At 46.1% G+C, this 23,972-nt stretch overlaps 1 protein-coding gene across 2 annotated transcripts in view; it reads right to left on the bottom strand.

Annotated features, from left to right (window-relative positions):
* The window catches only part of CD82 (CD82 molecule), a 62,239-nt gene that overhangs the window by 15,585 nt on the left and 22,682 nt on the right, over nucleotides 1–23,972 (bottom strand). The window contains exons 1-2 of one of the 2 annotated variants that reach the window (XM_033928294.1): nucleotides 22,252–22,283; nucleotides 11,770–11,851 (exon numbers count right to left, since the gene is read on the bottom strand). In XM_033928294.1, the coding sequence (XP_033784185.1) occupies nucleotides 11,770–11,832 (63 nt within the window). In that variant the 5' untranslated portion in view covers nucleotides 11,833–11,851; nucleotides 22,252–22,283. Of the gene's footprint in view, nucleotides 1–11,769; nucleotides 11,852–22,251; nucleotides 22,284–23,972 lie in introns of those variants that run through there. The other variant, XM_033928293.1, reaches the window with a different exon arrangement.

Below are 23,972 nucleotides of genomic sequence, written 5' to 3'. Positions count from 1 at the left end.
GGAAAAGCTAAAGACCCAATTATTTGTAGACGCCTTGATGTGACGTTTATAGCGGTGCCATTGCTTTTGATGATGTTCCGATATGTTTTCTAGGGTTGAGAGATGCTGAAGATATCTAGAGTGGCATGTGGTTATAATACTTTTAGGTTTAATCGATGTTTGTTTTGCGAACGGTTGTTCGTTTAAAATATTATGCATGTTCCTTCTGCTCACGGCCTAGATTTTAAAGCAGTTTATACATTTTTAAAATAAATAAATACACAAAACTAAAGACTGAAGGCAGCTTGATGTTTTCTAAATTTATGTTGCTATGTAAGTTCGAGGCTTTTCTCTCCACATTTTTGTGATTCCTGGATACTCTGTAGGCTCCTTCCACTGACTGGCTTGGTAACAATAGGAATTCAGCTATACACAAAACCAATGGCGTAGCTACGGAGGGTGGGTCCTGGCCTTGCTGCGCCATGCACCCCCTGCTCTTCCCCCACCATTGCATAAACCCCCTGCCCCTTGCGCGCCTCCCCATATCTCTTGAAATGTTCACTGATACGGGCAGTCATCTTCCACCTGCTGCTTGGGCCGACCTCAGCTCCCTTCCGATGTCACTTCCTGGTCACATAACCAGGAAGTGATAATAGAAGGAAGCTCAGACCAGCGCAAGCAGCATGTGGAAGAGCTGCTGACCCCCAGGGAACATAGTAAACGACGGCAGATAAAGACCCGAACTGCCCATCCAGTCTGCCCACAAGCTTTAACCATTTCAAAAATACATTACATTGGATTAACTTGCCTCTTCTTTGATATTTATGGGCCGTAGACTGTAAAATCTGGTATTGTCCTACATTTCAAGAAGTACATGGGAGGGGGGGGCGGAGAGGTGCCAGCACTCTTGTGAAGACAGTATGCAGGGCGGTCTGCCCCCCACTTACTGCGCCACCGTACAAAACTAAACCATTTGCAGATATCACCCCGGAGAGAAAGCTGTTATCGCTGAAAAACATAACTGCTATCACACTTACACCAAGGTATGGACCCCGGTTGCTGTATATTGTGAAACTGACCACTGGCATTCAGTATTTACTCGACGTTATTCATGGAATTTAAGGATTCTACCTTGTTGCTCCCTTTGCCTTAGGTGGTATTTTCTTACGGACTCGCTTGGAACTCTCCCAATACACTACATGGTGTTCAACCCCTACTGCGATGTGTGTGCTGGATTCCTCGTTGTAGGATGGTTTACGACTGGCCCGTGGTTTATATTAAGACTATATGCTCCTTATGTATTGTACGCTAATTGCAACGGTGCTGTATCATGAACTGGTTACCTTTCTGTGTGTGTGGCACAGTGCTTAGAGCTACAGCCTCGGCACCCTGAGGTTCTGGGTTCAAATCCCACGCTGATCCTTGCGACCCTGGGCAAGTCACTTAATCCCCCCATTGCCCCAGGTACACAAGATAGAGTGCGAGCCCACCGGGACACACAGGGGAAAACGCTTGAGGACCCGAATGTAAACCTCTTACTAAAATCAATAAACCTTTGGAACTCAAAAAAAAAAAAAGAACTGGAGTTGAAGGAGTGTTAATTGGTTACTATAAACAGCGCAGGCTGGATCCAAATTTTGCACATGCTCCAAAACTTGCACTGTTATGTCACCCGGTTCTCTACTGTTATTTCAGCTGTTTCTCAGAATAGGGCGAGAAGCAGAGGGAGAAAAACATTCCAAAGGCCAGACCAGTTTTGTAGAACAAGTTTCCGTGTTGCATGCTCCAGGAGGTGTTCACGGAATTGCCCGGGAGCAGGTGCACACAGTCATAAATATTTGGAGGGCAGAGCGGGCGCCTCCTTTCATTCTCAGGGCTGGAGTTTCAAGTTTATTTAAAAAAATTTTTATACCGCTTAATCAAACTTCTAGGCGATGCACAATGATAAATAAAATCAAAGCAAATTAAAAATTAAGACATGTAGCTCTAACCACTGCGCCACACACTCACCCTATATACCTCCTATCAATGAAGGTTGTCTAAGCGGTTTACATTTAGGTAATCAAGCATTTTTCCCTGTCTGTCCTGGTGGGCTCACCTGGGGCAACGGAGGACACAAATAAATATATTTTTTTTGTCAGCATAGATTTACCATACCTGACTGTTGGGAAGGTATTACAGTGTATGCTCTATATTTCCCTATTTTGAATTCTTCTGTTTATTGGTGCTCTTATAATGTACATGTTATGAATGTTTTAATGAGCCACCTCCGTCTAGGCCCCATTTAAAATGACCATCTCTAGCTGGCAGCTTTAAGGATCTCCGCGAGAGAGGCACATGCTGGAGGGCAATGCCAAAGGTTTAGCATGTAAAGTCATACCTCCTGCAGCACTTGGGTAGCATCCTGTGCCAAACCCACATTGTGGGGGTTAACAGGAAGTGAAACCACACGGCTCCAGTGTCCCAGAATGGCAACAAGGAGCCATAATTACAGGGCTGCCTGGGATGGCTCTATAAAGCCTCTTTTGGAAACAGATTAGGAAGTCCCCCTAGCTCTGCTTATTGTCCTGAACAAGATTGGACCAGTTACAGCACTCCCTCTCCCCCCCAAACCACCCTACCCCTACAAGGATCCCCATTTTAAATGTCATAAATTAAGAACAGGGAAAAGGCAACAACAAGGCCAACGTTTTCCATTTATTATACATCTGGAAGGAATGTAAAATGCCTCCTCCTCTCACAGCTGGGCAGCCAAAAAAAAACAAAAAACAACAAAAACCCTTCTTAAGCAGCTAAGGAGTAAACCAGTCCACCAGTCCCACCTCGAACGGCAAGACGTCTGGAAGTGCAATAAAGTAATCAGACCGCCAAAGCACTGCACCCCTTCCTCATATTCCCCAAATCACCTCCACGGACGCTTCAAAACAAAGCCAAAGGTTGATACTCTTTTGATAGCTGTTACGTATGAAATAAAAGCACAGAGGCAGCTGAAGACGATCACCGCTTTGTCCACGCAATGACACTTTGGCCTCATTCCAGTCAGTTTAAAGGTAGTCCCTGTACTCAAGTGGCAAATGACTTCTTACGGAGGCTACCAACAACATGACAGCTCCAATAATAAGTCTGACATCTTTAATCCCCCCCAGACAAACCACCCAATAATAAGTCTGACATCTTTAATCCCCCCCCCCCCCAGCTAAGGTTGGGTCCTCATTAAACCCAGTTTTACTTATATTCTTTCGTTAGTGCTTTAAGCTCGCCTCTACTGCCTTTCTGAAATTGTGAGCTATCCTAGTAGAAATAAATCACCACTTCCTGAGCAAAATCTACCCAACTCTCCATCCCGCCTGCTTTCAGGCTCATCTTCCAAATGCCGTTGGCTTGACTTCAGAAGCTTCTCCTGTCTTCACATGAAGGATTATTTGTGCCTTGCCAATGCATTCGTAAATACTCCCATTACTTTCCCTGGAGCCTGTCCCAGGTGTGCACCATCCACAGGGAAAAAGTATTTTCCCACATTCCCTTTCCGCCTCCTTTCCTTTGGCTTTGAAATGACACATCCAGAATCTTGAGTTTACCATTCTAGAAGAAATCCTACTTTTTAGAACATTATTTTTTAAAAAATGGCTAGATGTCCATCTCAGTATCATATCGCACTCCAATCGGAAAATACGATCCGCCCATGCTCTTCCCCTGGCCACGCCTCCTTTTGAGATTCACGCACTAGACTTTACATTCATCACTTTATAGAATATGCTTATAAATCTGTGCACATAACTTCTAATTAGAGCCAGTTAGCATCAATTACGTGTCAATTGCCAATTATCAGCACCGATTAGCTTGTTAAACCATTTTAAGTTGTGCACGCAACTTTGGCCACCCTATACGGAATCAGGAACTCGATGCCAAGAACTTTGGCTGGCCATCAACAGTTACCCATAACAAAAAGGTTGAGGCCAGCTGGAGGTTTTGAATATCCACTATCCATGGAAGTGCTACCTAGAGATAAACAGTTCCGCTCAACGATCGGCCACAAAAGACACGCAGATAATTAATTTGCTTATGTTTATGCTTTAGCTAGCTTCTGCATAATGCCTCAGGAACGTTAAGCTTCACTTGTCTCCCTCAGCCAGTCTGATAAACCCCTGGAGCATTATATATACCCTACAGAGAAGAAAAATAGCTGAATTCCGCATCCATGCTTCACAGGCTTTCCCCGAGTCACATTCTAGAGCCATTTACCCACCAGATACATTCCGACTACGCTGAGCTGGCTGACAGGAAATCTCTTAAAAGCCTATACCAATTTTCCAGTAACTTACAGGACACAAGCACTCATCTCTGTACTACTCCCCTTTCTGCCATTCTTTTAAATTTGGATTTGAGAGAGGCTTGGGTTCACCGATTCAGAAAATAAAGATGATGTTGAATATTTCTTCTATGCCGAAGACATTGCGTTCATTTTTCTCATATTATCTGATGCGTCGTCAGTTAAGACCTTGACGAGCGATTCATTTATGGAGATTTTTAATCGGATGCTCCAACATTCTCAGATAAGACAAACCACAGGAAGAAGGGGTGACCGTAGAAAGCTAATCATGAACTACGTCAAGTTAGTCCAATAAAAAAGGTATTTTCCTTTATGTCTTTGTTTTTATTTCTACATATTATCTTGAGGAGTGTGCTAAAACGGCCACTACACCATTTCACTCAGATAAGACCAAATTATGGCCCCCCCTGTTAAGCAGCCGTGTTAGGCTTTTTAATTGGTGGCTGTGGCAGTATTAGCTCCGACGCTCATAGAAAGCCACAACATGGTGGCTGAAACGTCGGTTTCCACCTGACAAAGACGCAGCGAGACCCGGAAAACTGCATCAAGCAAAATGCTAGCTGCGGAAACCCCGAGAGAACATGTTCTAAACTTGGCTTACATAAGAACATAAGATTTGCTATAGAGAATGACACAGGGACTGTTGAACCCGTGCCAACAGTTAACTGCGGGAAACCATCTCCACGCCATTTTTTAAGGAGCGAGGGAAGAATTAAAGTATGAACAGACCCAGCCACTGACCCTCAAGCCTTGCATTGAAGAATGCTGGTGTAGAAGGACTGAGGTTGAGATAGACATTAAAGAATGACAGTCTCTGGTACCCAGAGTTGATACTGTGATATCATAATGCGTTATTCTACCAATAAGAGCCAACCTCATCAGTGATGTCACAATGGGTTCATTATCCTATACTTGGCTCACATAAGAATCGGAGTATGAATGGGCCCAACCACTGACCCCCAAGCCTTCCATTGAAGAATGCTGGCGTAGAAGGACTGAAGTTGAGATAAGACACTAAAGAATGACACGGGATGGTTTCCCACAGTTATTCGCGGAGACAGGAACGGTGATTAATTTTGTCACTGTGTAATTACAACCTCTATTTCTTGTACGAGAACATGTTCCTCCAGCATTTGGAGACAGGGCAGACATGGCAAGTGGCAAGGGCATACTCCTGGTACTTACACTGCCGCTCTCCTTGTTCTGCCTGCCTCTCGTTTAGAAAAAGTTCATGCCAGGGAGTGGGGTTGCCACAGGGTTTAGGAGCTCCCTCTTTGTTCACAAACTGGAACTGCCTATCAGGACTTAAGGAAAGAGGGAAACCCTCTCTGATTGAGCTGCAGTCTGCCTTATTCCCAGAAGCTGCCAAGCCTGGCGGGGAGGGAATTGTGGGGCGGGGGCTTTCCACACGAGAAATTAAAGAGCAGAAGCATCTTATGGATATACTTATTGTTTCCCCTATCCATATCCAAGCCCAACAGATGTCATTTTGATTTTCTGATATCTATTATTGCCCCAAAAACCTCATTATTAACTACTGGAACAAGATCCTTTATCTGAAATTCCAAAAACCAAAAATTTGACAGCTCATTTATTTCTCAAGGTGTTGTTCCAGTCCCATAGTTTGGAACATGTTAATGTTTGAAGTGCTTGAATATTGGCCTTATTATGAAATAAAATTAAAAAAAAAAAAAAGTCTGGTGGCAATTTTATGGTTTATGTCTTTTTCCGACCTAACATTACCACTCCAAAATCCGAAAAGTTCCAAAAGCCGAAATGTGCCTGGTCTCAAGGATTTCGGATAGAAACATGACGGCAGATAAAGGCCAAATGGCCCATCTAGTCTGCCCATCCGCAGTAACCATTATCTCTTTCTCTCTCCGAGAGATCCCAGATGCCTATCCCAGGCCCTTTTGAATTCAGACACAGGCTGTCTCCACCACCTCTTCCGGGAGACTGTTCCATGCATCTACCACCTTTTCTGTAAAAAAAGTATTTCCTCAGATTACTCTGGAGCCTAACACCTCTTAACTTCATCCTATGCCCTCTCTTTGCAGAGTTTCCTTTCAAATGAAAGAGACTCGACTCATGCACATTTATATTATGTAGGTATTTAAACGTCTCTATCCTATCTCCCCTCTCCCGCCTTTCCTCCAAAGTATACAGATTGAGATCTTTAAGTCACGAAGACCACACACCATTTTAGTAGCCTTCCTCTGGACCGACTCCATCCTTTTTAGATCTTTTTGAAGGTGCGGCCTCCAGAATTGTACACAATATTCCAAATGAGGTCTCACCAGAGTCAAAAGGATCTTGTACCTGTTCCGTTTTTCTCTGTGCGATTACAATCAAAGTGGTTTAACACATTTTTTTAAACAGGTACTTATTTTGTACATGGGGAATGACGTGTTAAGTAACTCGCCCAGTGTCACAAAGAGCAAACCCACAACCTCTGGACGTTGAGACGGCTACTCTAATCACTAGGTCACCCCCCCCCACTCGATTTTTTTTTTTCCAGAGGATTTGCTTTGTGTCTCAGTATCAATATATGCAAATGTATTTTTGTTGGATTGGGGTGGATTTTTTTTTTTTTCCACGTTTGATGCATTGTGGTTCTTCTCAATTGCTCTTTCAACATTCAACAGAGATCTAAAACAAAGAGAGCAGAAAGTGTCTTGAAGTACAGCGAGCAGCTGCCTCATGTTACAGCTGCCTATGTGGATCTTGTCCCGGAGTAGCCTCACAGTCGCTGACTCCACAGCAAAAGCAGCCAAAAAGACGACGAACGCAGCACATTTGGTGTTTTTCCACCGCCGCTGGCCTCGGGAGAGATTGTTCCTGCTGCCCTACTAAATGCGGGAAAAGAAGTTTAGATCTGATGGGTGGGTATTAGGGAGGGGGGGGGCCAGTCAGACGCAAGCTTCTTCGTATCTATTTTCCCGTCTTTTGTTTTATTTCTATTTCATTTTGATTTGGTATCTAGACCCCCGAGAGCCACTTGCTTCGACGTGGTCTTGCTTCGGCAGGTTTTGCCTTTGACCAAAAAAAAAAAAAATTGCCTCTTTGTAAAAGAAAATAATTTCTTTTTTGTAGTCGGGAAACAAAGGAGAAAAAAGTCCAGCACAGCGAATGAAAGAAACGAAATCCAGATGTGCTCCAGTTCTCTAACATCTGGGCCATAATTCAAGCAGTGGCTACGAGACATGTAAAGGCCGCAAGGATTAGTTCCTGCTTCTGAAGCGCACCGATATGAGAGTGGTGGCTAATCTGGGCTGAATTTAGCGTTCCCTGCCACACCAGCATGGACTCCCCCTTCCCACATCATTACTCTTGGGGGATTCTGGGTAAAACGCTTTTATTGCACATTCACCGAAGGCCAAAGTCGGCATCCTTAAATGTATTATTATTTTGTGTAGAATTCCTCCCTTTTAAAGGCCTAAGTCCTGCTTGCTGAAGGTCTGATGTCATCCCTCCCCCCCGGAGTCTCACTCCCCAGCTTAGTTTGAAACCTTCCTTAATCTCTCCCCCTCTTGCAGGTTTGACCTTCGGTTTTCTCTGTCCCCTCTCCAAGCTGGAAATCCCCCAGCTTTTTTACTCTCTCTCTCTACCCATTTTCCAGCAAAACCCCTCACTTCTTTCTCTATCCCTCTCCTTCAGAGACACCCTCTTGCCCCATAGCTTCCCTACTGTTCTCCGTCTGCCTCTGAACTCTCCAACCTCCCCCATTTCTCTCTCTCTCTCCCCCTCCCCCCCCACATCCCTGCCTCCTGTGGACACCCCACTAGTAGTCCTCAAACTCCACCAGGCACACAGCCCACCCATATAATTCTCTCATAATCTCCAAGGGACTTGCCCCAGAAAAGGACCTGGGTGTACTGATAGATAGGACCCTGAAGCCATCAGGACAATGTGCGGCGGCAGCAAAGAAAGCAAATAGAATGTTTGGCATGATAAAGAAGGGAATCACGAGTAGATCGGAGAGGGTCATAATGCCTCCTCATAGAGCAATGGCGAGACCCTACATGGAATACTGCGTCCAACATTGGTCTCCCAACCTAAAGAAGGATATAAAACTGATGGAGAGGGTGCAGAGACAAGCAACAAAGCTAGTAATGGGTATGGAGAAACTGGAATACGAGGATCGACTTAAGAGACTGGGATTGTTCTCCCTTGAGAAAAGGAGACTGCGAGGGGATATGATTGAGACCTTCAAAATACTGAAAGGAATCGACAAAATAGAGCAGAAAAAACTATTTACATTGTCCAATTTGAAACGGACAAGAGGACACGGAATGAAGCTGAGGGGGGACAAGTTCAGGATGAATATCAGGAAGTTCTGCTTCACGCAACAAGTGGTGGACACCTGGAATGATCTCCCTGACGGGGTTATTGCGGAATCGACTGTCCTAGGATTTAAAAGCAAACTAGATGCACATCTCCTTATGAGAGGCATAGAAGGATATAGGTGACTACAAATTATGCTAGGTGTACACCTGGGAGGGCCTCCGCGTGTGCGGATCGCCGGACTTGATGGACCGAAGGTCTGATCCGGAGATGGCGCTTCTTATGTTCTTAATAGCTTTCCTTCAGACCCTCCCATCATTTTCTCAAACCCACCCTGGCTTCATCCACTCTACCTCTCTTTCTCAGCCCTCATAGCTTTTTCTCCTGAACCCTGCTTGGTAGTCCCCAGATATTATCTCCCCCTTCCCCCCCCCCACACACACACACTCTGTGCTTGGCTTCTTCCCCTCTCCCCAGGCACATCCCTCCTGCTCTTCACTCCCTCCAGCACCTGAAACTTGCCCCTTTTCTATACCCCAGGTAACCCAAGACACACATTCCCTCCTGCATACCTTCCTCCCCTCAGGCACACCCCTGATCCTCACCTGCTCTGTTACCTGCTTAGAACATTCTCTAGCATTCCTCCCCCTCCATCCTCCCTCCCCGAAAAGCATATATTTTTCCTGTTTGTCCTCCTTCCATCAGGCACAACTCCTCTTCCCTCCCCCCAGACAGTCACTCCATCTTTCTCCAACCCCCTACAATTTTCCCATATATCCCTAGATTTAACTCCTCTTTCCCTACCCACTGTGGCACAGCCAACTTCCAATGGGACCCCCACCACGGGACAAATCTGTAAAAGTTGGTGTACAGGAAAGCAGATGAAGGACAGTCTGTGTCTTTCTCCTACACTCCTGGGGGCCGACTGTGGTATTTGAATCATGTAAGACCCCAAGAGCTAAGTGAGGCAGAGCTTCCCAATCTTCTCCTTGAGGCAGTCAGCTTTCCAGACACTACTACCATGATATGAGAAGGATTTCCAAGCTATGCAAATATTTCTCATGCACATTCATCACGGCAATCGTGAAACCTTGGACTGGCTAGGTGTGCCTCCAGGAGATGAGAAACACTTAAGTAGATACAACTGCAATCGTTTCTCAACACTGGCCTTTGAAGACATTTACCGCTAAAATGTCTGCGGACAACCACCGCAGCGACCAAGACAAAGCGAAACCAGACAAGCCGATCTCGCTGGTAGAGAAAGTTAGTCTCATCCCTTCAGGATGCAGGTGGTTCGTCATTCAGAAGATGCTGAGGGGCTGGAACAAGCGCCACTCATGTCTTTTTTCCTGCAGGGGCTGTGACTTGGGTTCACTCTGGAGACGTGTGACGGGATGGGGCATGGAAGCAAGTTAGCTTTTGCTGTGCTGGAAGACATGAGACCACAGAGTAGCAATCTGGATGTTTGGTTAAGTTTCCCTTGTAATCCGTGGGCTTTATCTTCTGGGTTTTTTTGTGACAAAACCAATCACAGATGGGCCTGCTTGTGAGCAATGCACTGAACAAGCAGAAACCTTGCAACTCGCCAAAAAGGCCCAGAATTAAATGCTCATATCGGGTGATGACTAATATTTAATTTTATTTCTGTAAATATTTCAACTCTGCAGCTATTTCACAAACAAACACGCCACTGACATTTGAAGCAGAGCTGCTACTTTATCTCACGGATAATGCCTTCCAAAGGGCTCCAGTTAGCCATACCATGACTGAAATATGCCTCACACCTGTGCCAGGGTGGAAGCTGGGGTTGCAGGTTCACACTCACCGATTCTTCTGGGAGCACTATAGGTTACCACTGCAGCTCTGGTACGTTTCCCAACCAGGGCTGGTGTCCGATTTACAGAATATCCTTAAAGAATATACAATAGAGATAATTTGCATCTACCATACTGGGCTCATTGGGAAACGTTGCTCCAGGGCTGTTGACTCAGTACTGCAGGCATTGGAAGCTCTGTGGACATTCCTCTTTAGATGCACTTAGCCAGGCTTGCAGAAACGAGCCATGCCCCCCCCCCCCCCCCCCCATTGACCTCTCTCTCAAACGTCACAAAGACCCAGGAATTAGGGTTTGTCATGTCAACTCATTGCCACTCTCTGCAGCACAGAAGAAAAAAACAGTAGCTTTTAAGGGAAAGAATCTTTAAGCAAAATTATATAAATAAATGGAAGGTAGACTTATAACAGAGATGGGAACCAGAGTTTTGTGACTTATATTGAGACATCCCCTACATATGTGGAATATCAACCACTTCCTGCCCTTGTACTTGTGCTGTTCATAAAACAGGAGTCTGTGAGTCTCCCCTCCGCCCCTCACTTCCACGTATGAACTTCCTCCTACCTCCTTTTGTACAACAATTATGAAACCAATATCATCCTATAGATTTTTTTTAAAAAAAGGTCACAGCTTTGATTCTTTAACCCTGAGCCAGACCCAGCTAAGGCCAATTCACCCTGCCTACCCCACAATCAAGCTCTACCTCACCCCCAACTCCCAACTACAAGGTCAGCCTCCCAAATCCAGCCTGAACCTATGTTTTTGCTCCACTGGGGCCCTTTGCTTGCCAAATCTACCTTAATCCGGAGCCCCTAATTTCCCCCAGGCCTGAATATCCTTCACTTTGGATAGTACCACCCAACACTGCCCTCTAAATCAGCATCAGCAGTCCCTTCATGGATTTCTCTGTGCTACTTGCTCTCCCTATACTCACATCTGGCTCAGTTACCACCTCCAGGTATGACAACTAACAGTTTTACAACAACCCAACATTACAGAAGGTATCTCCAAACAATGAGTAGGAGATTGCAACCAATGGAAGGTAAGAGAAGGAACACGAGAACCCTTCCCAATCACTTCCACACAGCCTCCTCCCTCTTCCTCCCTTCACTAAATCTGAGGCCCAACCCGTGGGTTGCAGGATTCAAGCTTGGCATCACCCACTCCCTCTATCTGCACCCTGTGATATTCCCTAGTGTCAAAGAGAGCCGTGGAGGCCATGTTAATGTCAGCCAGCCCCCTTCCTTTCATTAAAGGGCCAAGCCCTTGGGAAAAGCATGTGTCCTTATCCCCTCTCCCCCAACCCAATGCAACAGAGATCCCAGAAGCAGAAAATACTTACAAAGAACAGCAGGTTGAAGAGGAAGAGGAAGTATTTTGTCACCTTCACACAGCCTGTTGCCATCTTAGATCAAGTACGGAACCTGACAAGCAAAAAGCAGATAAAGGCAACAGGGTCAGTAGTATTAATCGCATAGAAATACCAAATTACAATAAAAACAGACCACCTGGACCATCTAGGTTGCCCATTCTCTCTTCCCATACACGCAGCTCTGTGAAGTCGGTTGTTTAAGAAAAGAATCAAGTGTGGATGGTCTGTAAAAGCAGCACCCCTGAAGCAGCCATTGGCAAAACCGGGAATCCCTGTTGGAATTTTTGGTGTGGGTCCGGATGGTGAAAGAGATCCCGGCATTACCGGAGGAATGGACCGATTGGTTCTGGCGCATAGCTAAGTTTTGAACTACTCACCTATATTAGACTTTCATAATATCAATTTATTGCATACAAGATTTCTATATTATTGGACATAGTGAGATTGGTCTTCTCAGAAACTCAAGGAATTTTTGCAGCATTTAATAAGGGTATGGATTAAGTGGAGTTTTTTTTCAGACCTATGAAGCCAAACTGAGGTCTTTTTCTCTGCTTTTTTTTTTGTTGTTGTTGATTGTTTTTTTTGGTGTTTTGTTTTGGGGAGTTTAGTTTGATAGCTGATTGGAGTGATAAGAGTATCCAGTCCTTATTGGGCTAATCAAGCACGGTGGCATTTTATAAGATGTTGGTAGTACAGTAAAGCTCCGCGACTTTGCAGTTTGCGAATCGCAGACTCGGTAATTTGCGGTATTTTCCGACCGCCTCTTCCTGGTACTAAAGTCAGGCTACACCAATCAGGAGCTGCTTTTTCCTATTGACCTCTGCAGCTGTCTAGGCCGGGGGTAGGCAATTCTGGTCCTCGAGAGCCGGAGCCAGGTCAGGTTTTCAGGATCTCCACAATAAATATGCATGAGATAGATTTGCATCTCAAGGAGGCAGTGCATGCAAATCCATCTCATACATATTCGTGGTGGAGATCCTGAAAACCTGACCTGGCTCCGGCTCTCAAGGACTGGAATTGCCTACCCCTGGCCTAGACAGCTGCAGAGTTCAATAGGAAACCGAGAGTAAGAACATCTGTCAAAAGCATAACGAGTTCCCCTTCTATACACTATGATCCTGCTCAAGTCATGCTCTCACTGCACATAACCCCGGGCCAGTGCTTTTATTTCCTAAATCTAAGTGGGCAACATCCTTTCACCCATTAAGAACTTATTTTTCTAGGATTGCTGGCTATACAAACACTATACAGTATTGATAAGTACTCAGATACAATATGTACCTGCCCCAAAGAGCTTACGTTTTAAGGGGTGCCCGAGGCAGTGTGAGATAAAGGGAATTGGTCAAGGTTACAAAGAGTGACAAGAGGCAGAAAAGCAGGAACCAAACTCCGGTTTCCCTGGTTCTCAAATTGCCTGCTCCGACCACTAGACCACATCCTCCGGAAGCTGCTGTGCATGTCGTCGCAGAAGTGCCCTGGGCCTCTTTCAGCAGCATTTATAGTTGTCAAAGAACGCTGTTTGGAAGACAGTAAGTATAAGACTATATAGGACCAGATTTGGGTGATGGAAAACATAGGCGCCAAGCGCTATGGGTGGAGGTGTGGCCTAGAGGTTAGAGCCGCTGCCTCCGAACCCTAAGGTTGCGCGTTCAGTCACAGCCTGCGGCCTGCGACTCTGAGCAAGTCACTTAGGCCCATATGCACAAAACTCACCATGCGTTTAACGATCATTGCCAAACCCGTTTTAGCGACAAAGTATTGCGTCTAGCGATGCGCAAAGCGGCAGGTTGCCGTCTTTTCCGTGGTTTGTGGCAACCTCCGATAATTTTATGTAAATACGTGACAACGAGCTCATCGGTATTAAAATGAGAACTCCGATCGATGCCCACCGTTTTTAGGGCGTCCAGCTCGCAGCGGCTTCTGGAACTGCTCACACCTAACAATCGGCAGTCAGAAGTGTAAATGTTAGTCAATCTATAAGATGTGCGTGTTTAAGAGCTAGGCACGCCCCTGACCCCCCCCCCTCCTCAGGTCCACGCCACCCTGCCGTTGCAACGCATGACTTTTGCGCACACAATTTGCAGAATCCCCACTACGAGCAACTGCATACAGATCAGCACCAATTGTAGCCAATTATCAGCTAATTATTATATCAAGGCATGTAACTGACTCTATAACTTGTGCGCGGAACTTTGTGCGTCAAGTGTAAAATCACGTGTGCGAGTTTATAGATTTGAAGGGCCAGTGGGAAGTCTTGTCCTTAGTTGTGTGTAACGTGCTCACACCCCAAACGGCTCTGGTTAACATAGGGGGGGGGGGGAAGTGCTTTTACTAAGGTGTGCTAACTGATTAGCACGCGCTAAAAAAATCCATGGGCGCCTTGGCATTTAGCGCGCCTTAGTAAAAAGGCCCCCTACGTTAACTAGTACCATAGGAGAAGGGACCGTTTTCTTTCAGCAGACTCGGATGGTCTCGGGGCTCAAGGATTTCTCGTACGAGGAAAGGCTGAACAAATTGCGGCTATACTCTCTCGAAGAACATAGGGAGAGGGGAACATGATTGAGACATTTAAGTATACTACTGGTCGTATCGAGGTGGAAGATGATATATTTTCTTTCTCAAGGGTCCCTCAGCCACAAGAGGGCATATGCTTAAACTCAGGGGCGGGAAGTTTCATGGCGACACCAGGAAGTATTTCTTCACAGAAAGAGTGGTTGACCCATTGGAACGAGCTCCCGGTGCAGGTGATCTCTCGGCCAGCAGCGTGCAAGATTTCAAGAAAAAGTGGGATGGCCACGTCAGATCTCTACGAGGGTAGTGTAAAGGGGATGCCATCAGAGTGTGTCCCCTAGGAGGGTAGTTTGGGGGGAGGGTTAACAGAGTGGGCAGACTTGATGGGCTATGGCCCTTTTCTGCCGTCATTTTCTATGTTTCTATGTTTCAATTGTGTAATGGATAAAGCAGAGGAGCTCCGTGCAAGCAAGACGAATAATCCACAGTACTCTCTGGGCATGCAGATCGCCCACACGCTGCATTGCCTAGTCAGAAACACAAGACTTGCTTAGCGAGGACAAACGAACTCCACCACCAACAGCCGCTGCTACCTGGTGGACTGTCGCCTAAAATTCCAATGAAGGCTGTTCTTCAAACCAACTCATTCTATTCCGAGGGCGACAAGATGCCCAGCGATTGTTATTATCAAATTTGCAGTGCCTCTCTGTGACTCATGCCCCCCCCCCCCCCCAGCGCATGGGTAACACAGGAAGCCTGAACTTTCTGCACAGTTTCACCAGAAAACGGATCATCGCGAGTAGGAGGCTGGTGACTAACCATGACATGTTTGCAAAAATCAGTCACCTGGACCCACAGCACTAATTCAGTAGAATTCAGTGAGAAGTCCCCTGTACGGCCACTTCCCCTATGGCAGTGCCATCATAACCAGTCACTGCTGGGCAAAGCTTTATATACGAGGGATCTTTTAAAAAAAAAAAAAAAAATTTCCACACTTAAATTTTTTTTTTTATACACTAGTCAATATCTCAAAAGCAAAATCGCATCACTTTCCCCCGCCCCCAACCAGTTGCCACGAAAATATGAAAGTGTGGAAAATTTTTGAAGAACCCTTGTCCCCGATTAGTGCAAATTCTGCCCACAGCCCCGTTCTATTCTGCCATCGGCCACCACCTCTTTCTGCCCTAAGCCCTGCCCCCCTCCCAAAGCCTCTTCTCACTATTTCTGACCTCCGTGCTGCGTCCGGGCACCTCCGAGCATGCTCAGATGTGGGCAGCGTCATCTGCACATGCTCAAAGGCCCTCCACACACGGCCAGAGCTTTCCAAACCCCGGACAACTGCTGGATTTTGGAAAGTCCGTCCGGGCACCCAGACAGCCCTCTATAAAGAGGACATGCCTAGGTTTTCCCGACCGTCCGGTAACCCTAATCTTTTTAGATGCCATTTCAGAATTTCCTCCTAAGGGTCTGATGCAGAAAGCTTCGGCAAATAGAAGTGCAGGATGTATTGCACACTGGTGGTCAGAGACTACAGAAAGGGGTGTCAGGTCAAAAGCGCGCCGGGACAAAGGTGCACCCAGACAATTGAGCGCATTGCGGGGGTGTGCGCCGCCGAAAATTACTGTTTTTAGGACTTCGACTGGGGGAGTGGGGGGGGAACCCCCCACTTTACTTAATAGAGATCGTGCCGCGTTGTGGGGGCGTTGTGGGGGGTTGTAACCCCCCACATTTTACTGAAAACTTCACTTTTTCCCTGTTTTTAGGGAAAAAGTTAAGTTTACAGTAAAATGTGGGGGGTTACAACCCCCAAAACCCCCCATAACGCCAGCGCAATCTCTATTAAGTAAACTGGGGGGGCTCCCCAACAAAACCCCCCGTCGGATCCCCTAAAAACTGTAATTTTCTTCGGCGCACGCCTCCGTCTTGCGCTCAGTTGTCGGCGCGCGCCTTTGTCTTTCGCGGGGTTGTCTATGAACCACAAAAAGGGGTTCAGCACAGGAATAACTTGCACGGTCCATGTAAGCGCACGGAATATTAAAATGCAAGCTAACGAGGCCACAGTGCACAGAAGGAAACGGGGGATTTAATGCACACACACAATGCAAGAAAATTACCGCCAGGCCCATGCCAGATTACAAGGCTTAGTTGAGATTTTGGGGGGTGACTGTCGCCATTTTTATATTCCGCGACCACAGCAAGTACCTGCAACTTTAAAATGCAGAAGTAACAGCAGCTTTGCAGCAAACATGTCCAGAGAAAATAATAAGCGCCGGCAACGGTGTAATAGCCTTGAAAATTTTTTTTTCCATGCAAGGAATACAGTAGGGTAGTCGTTCCTCATATCTCGAAGGCACATCTTGCGTCAACTAGAGATTGCGCGTTCTTTTATCTAGTTCCGCGGTTATGGGATAATTTGCCCATAGATTTGAGAAAAAAAGAGTCATACGGAAACTTTAAAAGACACCTAAAAGCGCATTTTGTTTCAACTGGCTTTCTCAAATTGAATAACTGAGGTTGGGACTGTACTCTGGATTTATATAATGATTCATTTTCGATATGGAAAAAACAATTAACTGTATGTATTAATTATTGTTTACCGAGATCCGATTGTTTGGTTTTATTAGAATTGTTTTGGGGTTACCACTCAACAAATTACGTATAATTGGAAAAACTGGAGTAGATTAAATTATAATTTCTGGTGGAATTCCTTGTGTTATATATATATATATATGGAAAGATTTATAGCAATACAGCGAGGATGTTTTAGGAAATTTCAAGATGTGTGGGAGCCATTAACAAAATATTGTATTGATTAGACAACATTTTTCCCCTTAAATTTACAGGTTCAATTATGAGGAGGGTAAATTTACTGTTACATATTGTATAAGGTATTGATTATATGATAAGGAAGGGTGGGAGATAAGAGCATATTATTTGTACCATTGATGATTATTAAGTGTTATATTTATTGTTAATTTGTTTGGATATATTGTTACACTTATTGTAAATTTGAAAATGAATAAAGAATTAAAAAAAAAAAAAAAGTGAATATCTAAATGTTAGCGCTTTAATGCACGCCAACTTACAGTATAAGTCTATAAGTCTGTTAAGTCTGCTGCTGCCGCTGTGCCAACTTTGCCCTAAAGTGCTTACTTTATAGGGCAGCACCTAAGCGCAGTTCTGTGTATATAACCGTCGTTATTACCGTTCTGCGCCATTGTAGCATCAAAAGAAAAGCGTGAAAAGGCAGAGAGAGATTTCTTCAAAATAAAAGCTGAGAGGCTGAAAGGAACGTTAGCTGTAACCTTGAGACCTTCTCATCCGTCCTGTAACCAGATTCAAAACCCTTCCTGCGGCCTATTAAAGACAATACCCTGAGCACACACATCCTTCTTGCTCCCCCCCCCTAAACACCCAGGACAACAGCTGAGGCCCTGAGAACAGAGAGGACTTTGTTCTGTGAAAGGAGAGAAGCACGCAGTGCTTTACACACCCGAGCTCGTCCCGCTCTCACCCCTGAGAAAAAAAAAAAAAAGAGAGAAAAAAAGGTGAAAACACAGGGCAGGAACTTATCCACTGTGTGGGAAAATCCCAGCACTGGAAAAAGGGCAAGGGAGCCTCCGTGAGATTCCAGTCAGGCCAAAGCCCTCACATGCGCGGTCTCTCAAAGCAGGTCATTTTCACGTGGTGCTGCCAGATAGCCTAAAGCCTCTCCAAGAGAACAAGACTGGACAGTTCTTTGGTATTGTTCTCGCCTCACACGAGACTCCCCCGATTTACCCGGATGTGTCCTCATTTCAGGGGACAGTCCTGGCGTCCGGACGGCTTTTCCAAACCCGGCACTTCGTCCGACAAGATCGAGGCCGAGTCATGTCGGCGACATCACAGGCACGCCTGCAATGTCGCCACATCACATCCGTGCACGCGGGCCAGATCTGGAGCGCCTCTGCGAAGAGGCATGGAGCTGGGGCAGAACAGAGCGGACCGGGGGATGGGGGGGGGGGGCCAAATGAGCCAGGATCAAGGGCAGAATGGGGCGGGGCCACGCATCCTCTTTTACCAGATGCAAAATCTGGTAACCCCCATGCTGGCAGCTGCCTACAATACATGGCTTGTGCAAAAGAAATGGGACGGAAGGGGTTATCGCTGCTCCTCTCCCACAGTTTTGCTCCCTCCGTGGCAGAGATCCTACTAGTTTAAGAGCTGGAGAGGCACTTTTCAGGCATACCTAACCAGCCAGCAAGGGCCACTGCTGTGGTATTACATCTTCCTCCTGTGGCCTAAGTGTACCATCTGCATGTTATGTCCAAGCCCGACTGGCACAGGTGGGGTTCTGAACCTAATTCCGCTAGGCAAATCCCCCAAAAGGTGAAAAACTTCCCATGGCAACTTTTTATTCATTTAGATTATTTATATTGCGTATTTAAAGGTTTCTAAGCGGTTTAAATTCAGGTACTCAAGCGATTGTCCCTATCTGCTCCGACGAGCTCACATTCTAACGTACCTGGAGCAGTGGAGGATTAAGTGACTTGCCCGGGGTCAGAAGGAGCAGCATGGGGCTTGAACCCATAACCTCAGGGTTCCAAGGCTCTAGCTCTAACCACTAGGCCACTTGTCCAAAGTCATTCAGTTACTCCAAAGCTGGGCAAGTCCTCATTGGTATTCTAAACCCGACCTGAACACTATTACTTCAGGAGACTGTCAGACAACGGGTGTTCCCAAAGGTAAAAATTAAAGAGAAGTAAGAAATGTGTAGCGCGGGCTTTAGAGCGGGCAGCGGCTGTAACTAAGGGCTAGATTCTCAAAATTTTACAGTTAAAAAACCCCGACGGGCTGCTGTCTCGGCCGTTATTGTAATCACTGGAAAAAGACGAGTCCATTCTCAAAAAAAAAAAACCCCAAAAAAAAACCGCCATGCAAAATGTGGTTGTCGGCGAGTAGCGAAGGTTCGTTAAGTTTACATGAGATGAGTCGCTGGCGATAGCGACCGGCGCACGCGCGAAATACACCATAACAGGAGGTGTAAATATGCCCGTGTGCCAGGAAAAGCAACGCTGTACGCGGTGTATCGATGATAGGTGCCGGGGCGAGACTTGCGATCGCAAACATCGCTTTTGCCCTGCACAGCGTGTTTGGTGGAGGCGTGCGCGGCCGGCCGTGAGGATTACCGGTGAGGGGGAGGTATTTAAGGGGGTATAGGCCGCCCCATTGTATAGGCTGTTGGTAGGTTTTAAAACTCTTAGATAAGCTGCGGCTAGTAACATGGGGCAGCTTATCTATGAGTTTTGAAACCTAAATCGTCATTTCCTGCAGCCTATACATGGGGGAAATACGATAATATAGCTACTAGAACTTTGTAATATGACAAATTAAGTGGATTTCATTAGAATTCATACAGAAGGAAACAAAATGGAACTTGTTGGTTTTACTACCCTGTTTCCCCGATGGAAAGACACTGTCTTATTTTTTTTGGAAGGCCAACATATGCTCTAGGGCTTATTTTCGGGGGGATGCCTTATTTACCCATGAAGAAGACTACAGTACACAGTTATTGTTGAAAAAAAACAGAATTTTATTACGTTCGCGATAGGTACGTTCACAATGCGTTCGTTGGAGGAAGAAAACGGTCGGCTGAAGAATCGGTCGGCCGAAAAATCGTACCGTGTATGGCCAGCTTTATCCATCATACCATATATTGTACCATTTAATGTCCCCAATGTTCTCCATCAGGGAAACACAGTAAAGAGATTATTCTGTAGTGCAGCATCAGAGGGGACTTGGCAATGTGAAACCATTGTTTATATACCGTATGCATTTTAAACAGGCTTTATATACAGTAAGTGGTATTGCTCACAGCAAAAGAAACCTGTCTGCGTGTCTCACTTTTGGATGTTCTGGCCGTGAACAAACTCCTGCAGTCTCCGTTAGGGAGGGATGAGGGAAGCTGCCTGTGTTTCCTTGCACGGAGTCACGTGCAAGCGCTGCAGTCCTGTCACTTCCTCCTCTTCACTTCATGACGAGGCGCGGCACGCAGCCATGGAGGCAAATACGGTAGACGGAGGGACCACACGGAGTCACCCACCGTACCACCCGATTCGGGTAAGCGCAGGTATCGGTGGGTGGCTTATTTGCGGGGGGGGGGGGGTGCCTTATTTTACATTTTTTTCTAAAAAGGGGGGGGGCTGTCTTATTTGATGGCCCTGCCTTATCATCGGGGAAACACGGTAGTAGGTACAGCGGGATTCTCTTTCATAACTTGAAACTGATCTTTATTTCCACACAATAGAGAAAAAAAAAACCCCAGACAAAGGTGGTCACCACAATGAAAGGGTAACTTGATAAATTTCATGACCTCCTTTTGAGGAGTTACGTAGAATGCCTTTGTTAAGTCACTGCATAACACTGAAAAAGGCAGGTTGGAAATTAATCTAATTAAAAAAACACAAAGAGTTCCTTATGTAGCCCAAGGATAGAATAGAAAAAAGGTATCGGGCATTTCCACTCTCAAACTGTGTACCCCGAAGAGATTCCAGAATTTTATTTTCATTTTTAAAATTCCCGTCACGTACGCAAGAATCTTGTCAATGTTACGAGCGTCTGCGTGCGTAAGGATACAACTGCCCAGACAAGCATCCTCCTTTGAAGCGATTGGTCCTTGAAAACTAATGCTAAGTCATTTTAATTTAATTTTTTATTTTTTATTTTTTATTTTTTATCTTAACTTGAGCAGCAAAGCAAACAAAGCTTTGCTACTGTTTGGATCTTGAACTTGGATTTTACAGCTCCGACAGAAATTAAATAAAAAAAAAAAAAGAAGTGCAGATGGTGATGAAATGTGTGCTTTCTTGTCAACTATCGAGCCGCGTTTTGAGTTAATTTGCTTTCAAAAACAAGCACATCCATCGCACTGATTAGGAATTCTATCGACCGTATATGCTCGAATATAAACTGGGATTTTTGGGCCCAAAAATTGGCCCAAAAATGGGGGTCCTGGTTTATAGTCGGACCAGCATCCAGTGCCCACCTGCCCCCCATCCCAAACTTTTTGCAGGCCTCCGCATCCTGTGTCCTCCCTCCCTGCCCATCGTACATACTCTGCCGCTAGAATCCCTGATGGTCCTTAGGTGTAGCGGGCAGGAGCGAGTTCCGACTTCCAACCAATGAGCAGGAGCGCGCTTTGCTGCTTAGAGCTAAGCAACTTCCTGAACGGTTCCCGCGAATTCTCGCATTCAAAGTGCAGTTTGGCTAGTAGGTGCCTACCTTAGGCACACATTTAGACCAAGAAAACCTTGGCCTAAATGGAGTGCACTTAAGATTTTAATGTCTACCGGCGCCTAAGAATGCTTGGGCATCACTAGGAGCAATTCTGTAAGTGGCGCAGAGCGGTTGATGGACAAGCGCTCTGAATGGTGCCTAGGAGTTGGGACGCCATTTGCAGAATTAGGGCTAAAATGTTTACGACGCCAATATTTATGTGCAGATCAGTAGCATAGTTAAGGGGGAGCCAGGAGGGTGGACCTTCAATTTCACCCCCCCCACCCAGCTCTTCGGGGGCGTGAGCAGCCAACTTGCTCCTCGTGTCGGCCTCAGCGCTCCCCTCCGACATCACTTCCGGGGGTCCCATGACAAGGAAGTGACATCAGAGGGAGAGCCGACCCCCCTCCCCCAGCACGGGCAGCAAGTGAGATGCTGCTCACACCGTGGAACCTAAACAGGTACGAGGGGGAAAGCCCGTACCACTTTGTCCCTCTCTTCCTGAAAAGCATACTCTTAACCAAACACACAACTTCTATGCCCATCACATTAGCTCCAACTTTCAAACAAACCCCATTTTCCTTTCAAGCGCCATCCTCTGCAGGCGACTCGTTCTTCAGACATTCCATCCACAATACTGCTAAACTGAAAACAACCGAGAATATCTGCCATCATTTTCTATGTTACCTGGCAGAAACCCAAAGAACAGCAACATTCCAGAGCTGAGACTGTGATGTCATAACGCCTCATTCCACCAATGCCTAAGAGCCAACCTCAGCAGTGATGTCACAATGGCTTGATCAGATGGCAACTTCAGCAGTCGGAACCTAGGACAATACCAGACTTCACAGTCTACGGCCCAGAAATATCAAAGAAGAGCTAATTTAATCATGCATTTTTAAATGGGCAGACTGGATGGACCGTTTACCGTCATTTACTATGTTAGTACAAAGCTCTTGCTTGGGGCAGAAAGACTTCCCTGTGTCTGTCTCTATATATATGCAGTAAGAGTCCCTACTTATTTTACAATAAACCATTAAATTTCAGAAAAACAGAGTTTTCTTTTATGGATATTGGGCTACCATTACTTATAGCCTAAGTGGTTTACATTCAGGTACTCAAGTATTTTTCCCTGTCTGTCCTGGTGGGTTCACACTCAACTGGGGAAATGGGGAGGGGGAGATTAAGTGACTTGCCCGGGGTTGCAAAGAGCAGCATGGGATTTGAACCCACAACCTCAGAGTGCGGAGGCTGTAGCTCTAACACTGCGCCACACACCCTTCCCCCCCAGTTACTGGTTGAACTGTCTGGGTAATCATGTGCGAAGCCAGAAACGGATGTCGCTCTAACCCTACGCCAACATCGGTGAACTTTAGCTGTATTGGGTCCTAAGCCCGGATGACACTCTTGGCGCATTACGCCAGAACAGAATGGAACCTAAAGCTAAATGACGAAGGACTTGGGATCCCAGAGTCGCCACCGCACTACTCCCCTCTCTTGACCTATCAGCAAAAGAAGGGTCATGGCTAACCCTCTGAGCACTTAAGACAGAAATCCTGGTGGAAATCCACAGAGGCAGGCCAAGTCGCTGGCAAGAACCCTCCCCTCCCCCGAGCAGAAGTTATTGCAGTGTTAGGATGCGTGCGGTAAGGCAGGGAAACTTATGTCCTAAGATTCTGGAAATTCTGCTCTGGATAAATACATCTCAGCTGCTTTTATCATATCAATGCGAGGGAAATTCCCAATTCTTACAAATGAGAACAGATGCCTTATGACCAGACTGCATTTCTGGTAACATAGAAAGATGACGGTAAAGACTAACCCTCCCAGCTCTACAATCTCATCCTCGTCTCTCTTGCTTTCTAAGACCGCTACCCTATGGGAAAAAAAAAAACCCTCAATCCCTCTAGCGAGACATTCAAAAAGTGGAAATTTAATGGATAACTCTGCACTGCTAGGGAAGGGGGGGGGGATGTGGCTTAATCTGGAAAGGATTACCGATAGCAAAAAAACGACACCAACCCACAAACAGGTTGGTTCAATAAGAAAGCGAAATAGCTATATTTAGACACTTATTATCAAGGGAGCTGCGATTTCCTTTCAGTTACAGAAGCGAGACTCTGTCCCAGCAAACAATCTCATCAGAATCACCATTGTGCCTATCCCCCCTGCAAAGCCTCCCCCCTTCCCTTTGCCTCCCCCACCTCGATCGTAACATTCCAGAATCGAGATCATCGATCCCTCCCTCCCCCCCCCCCTGCTGAGGTTCTCTCAGTATTTCTCTCCCATGCTATCCTCACTGGAAGCTCCCACCCACCCTCACCCCTTAACCTCGCTCTCTCCCTTCCCTGGGGCCCAGCTCGCTGGCTCTGAATAGCACAGCCCTGGTGCTGGCGTCGCCAACCCTT

The sequence above is a fragment of the Geotrypetes seraphini genome, chromosome 19 (genome assembly GCF_902459505.1).
Source record: "Geotrypetes seraphini chromosome 19, aGeoSer1.1, whole genome shotgun sequence".
NCBI classification, from domain to species: Eukaryota; Metazoa; Chordata; class Amphibia; order Gymnophiona; family Dermophiidae; genus Geotrypetes; species Geotrypetes seraphini.
This window is presented reverse-complemented; position numbering and strand designations above follow the sequence as displayed.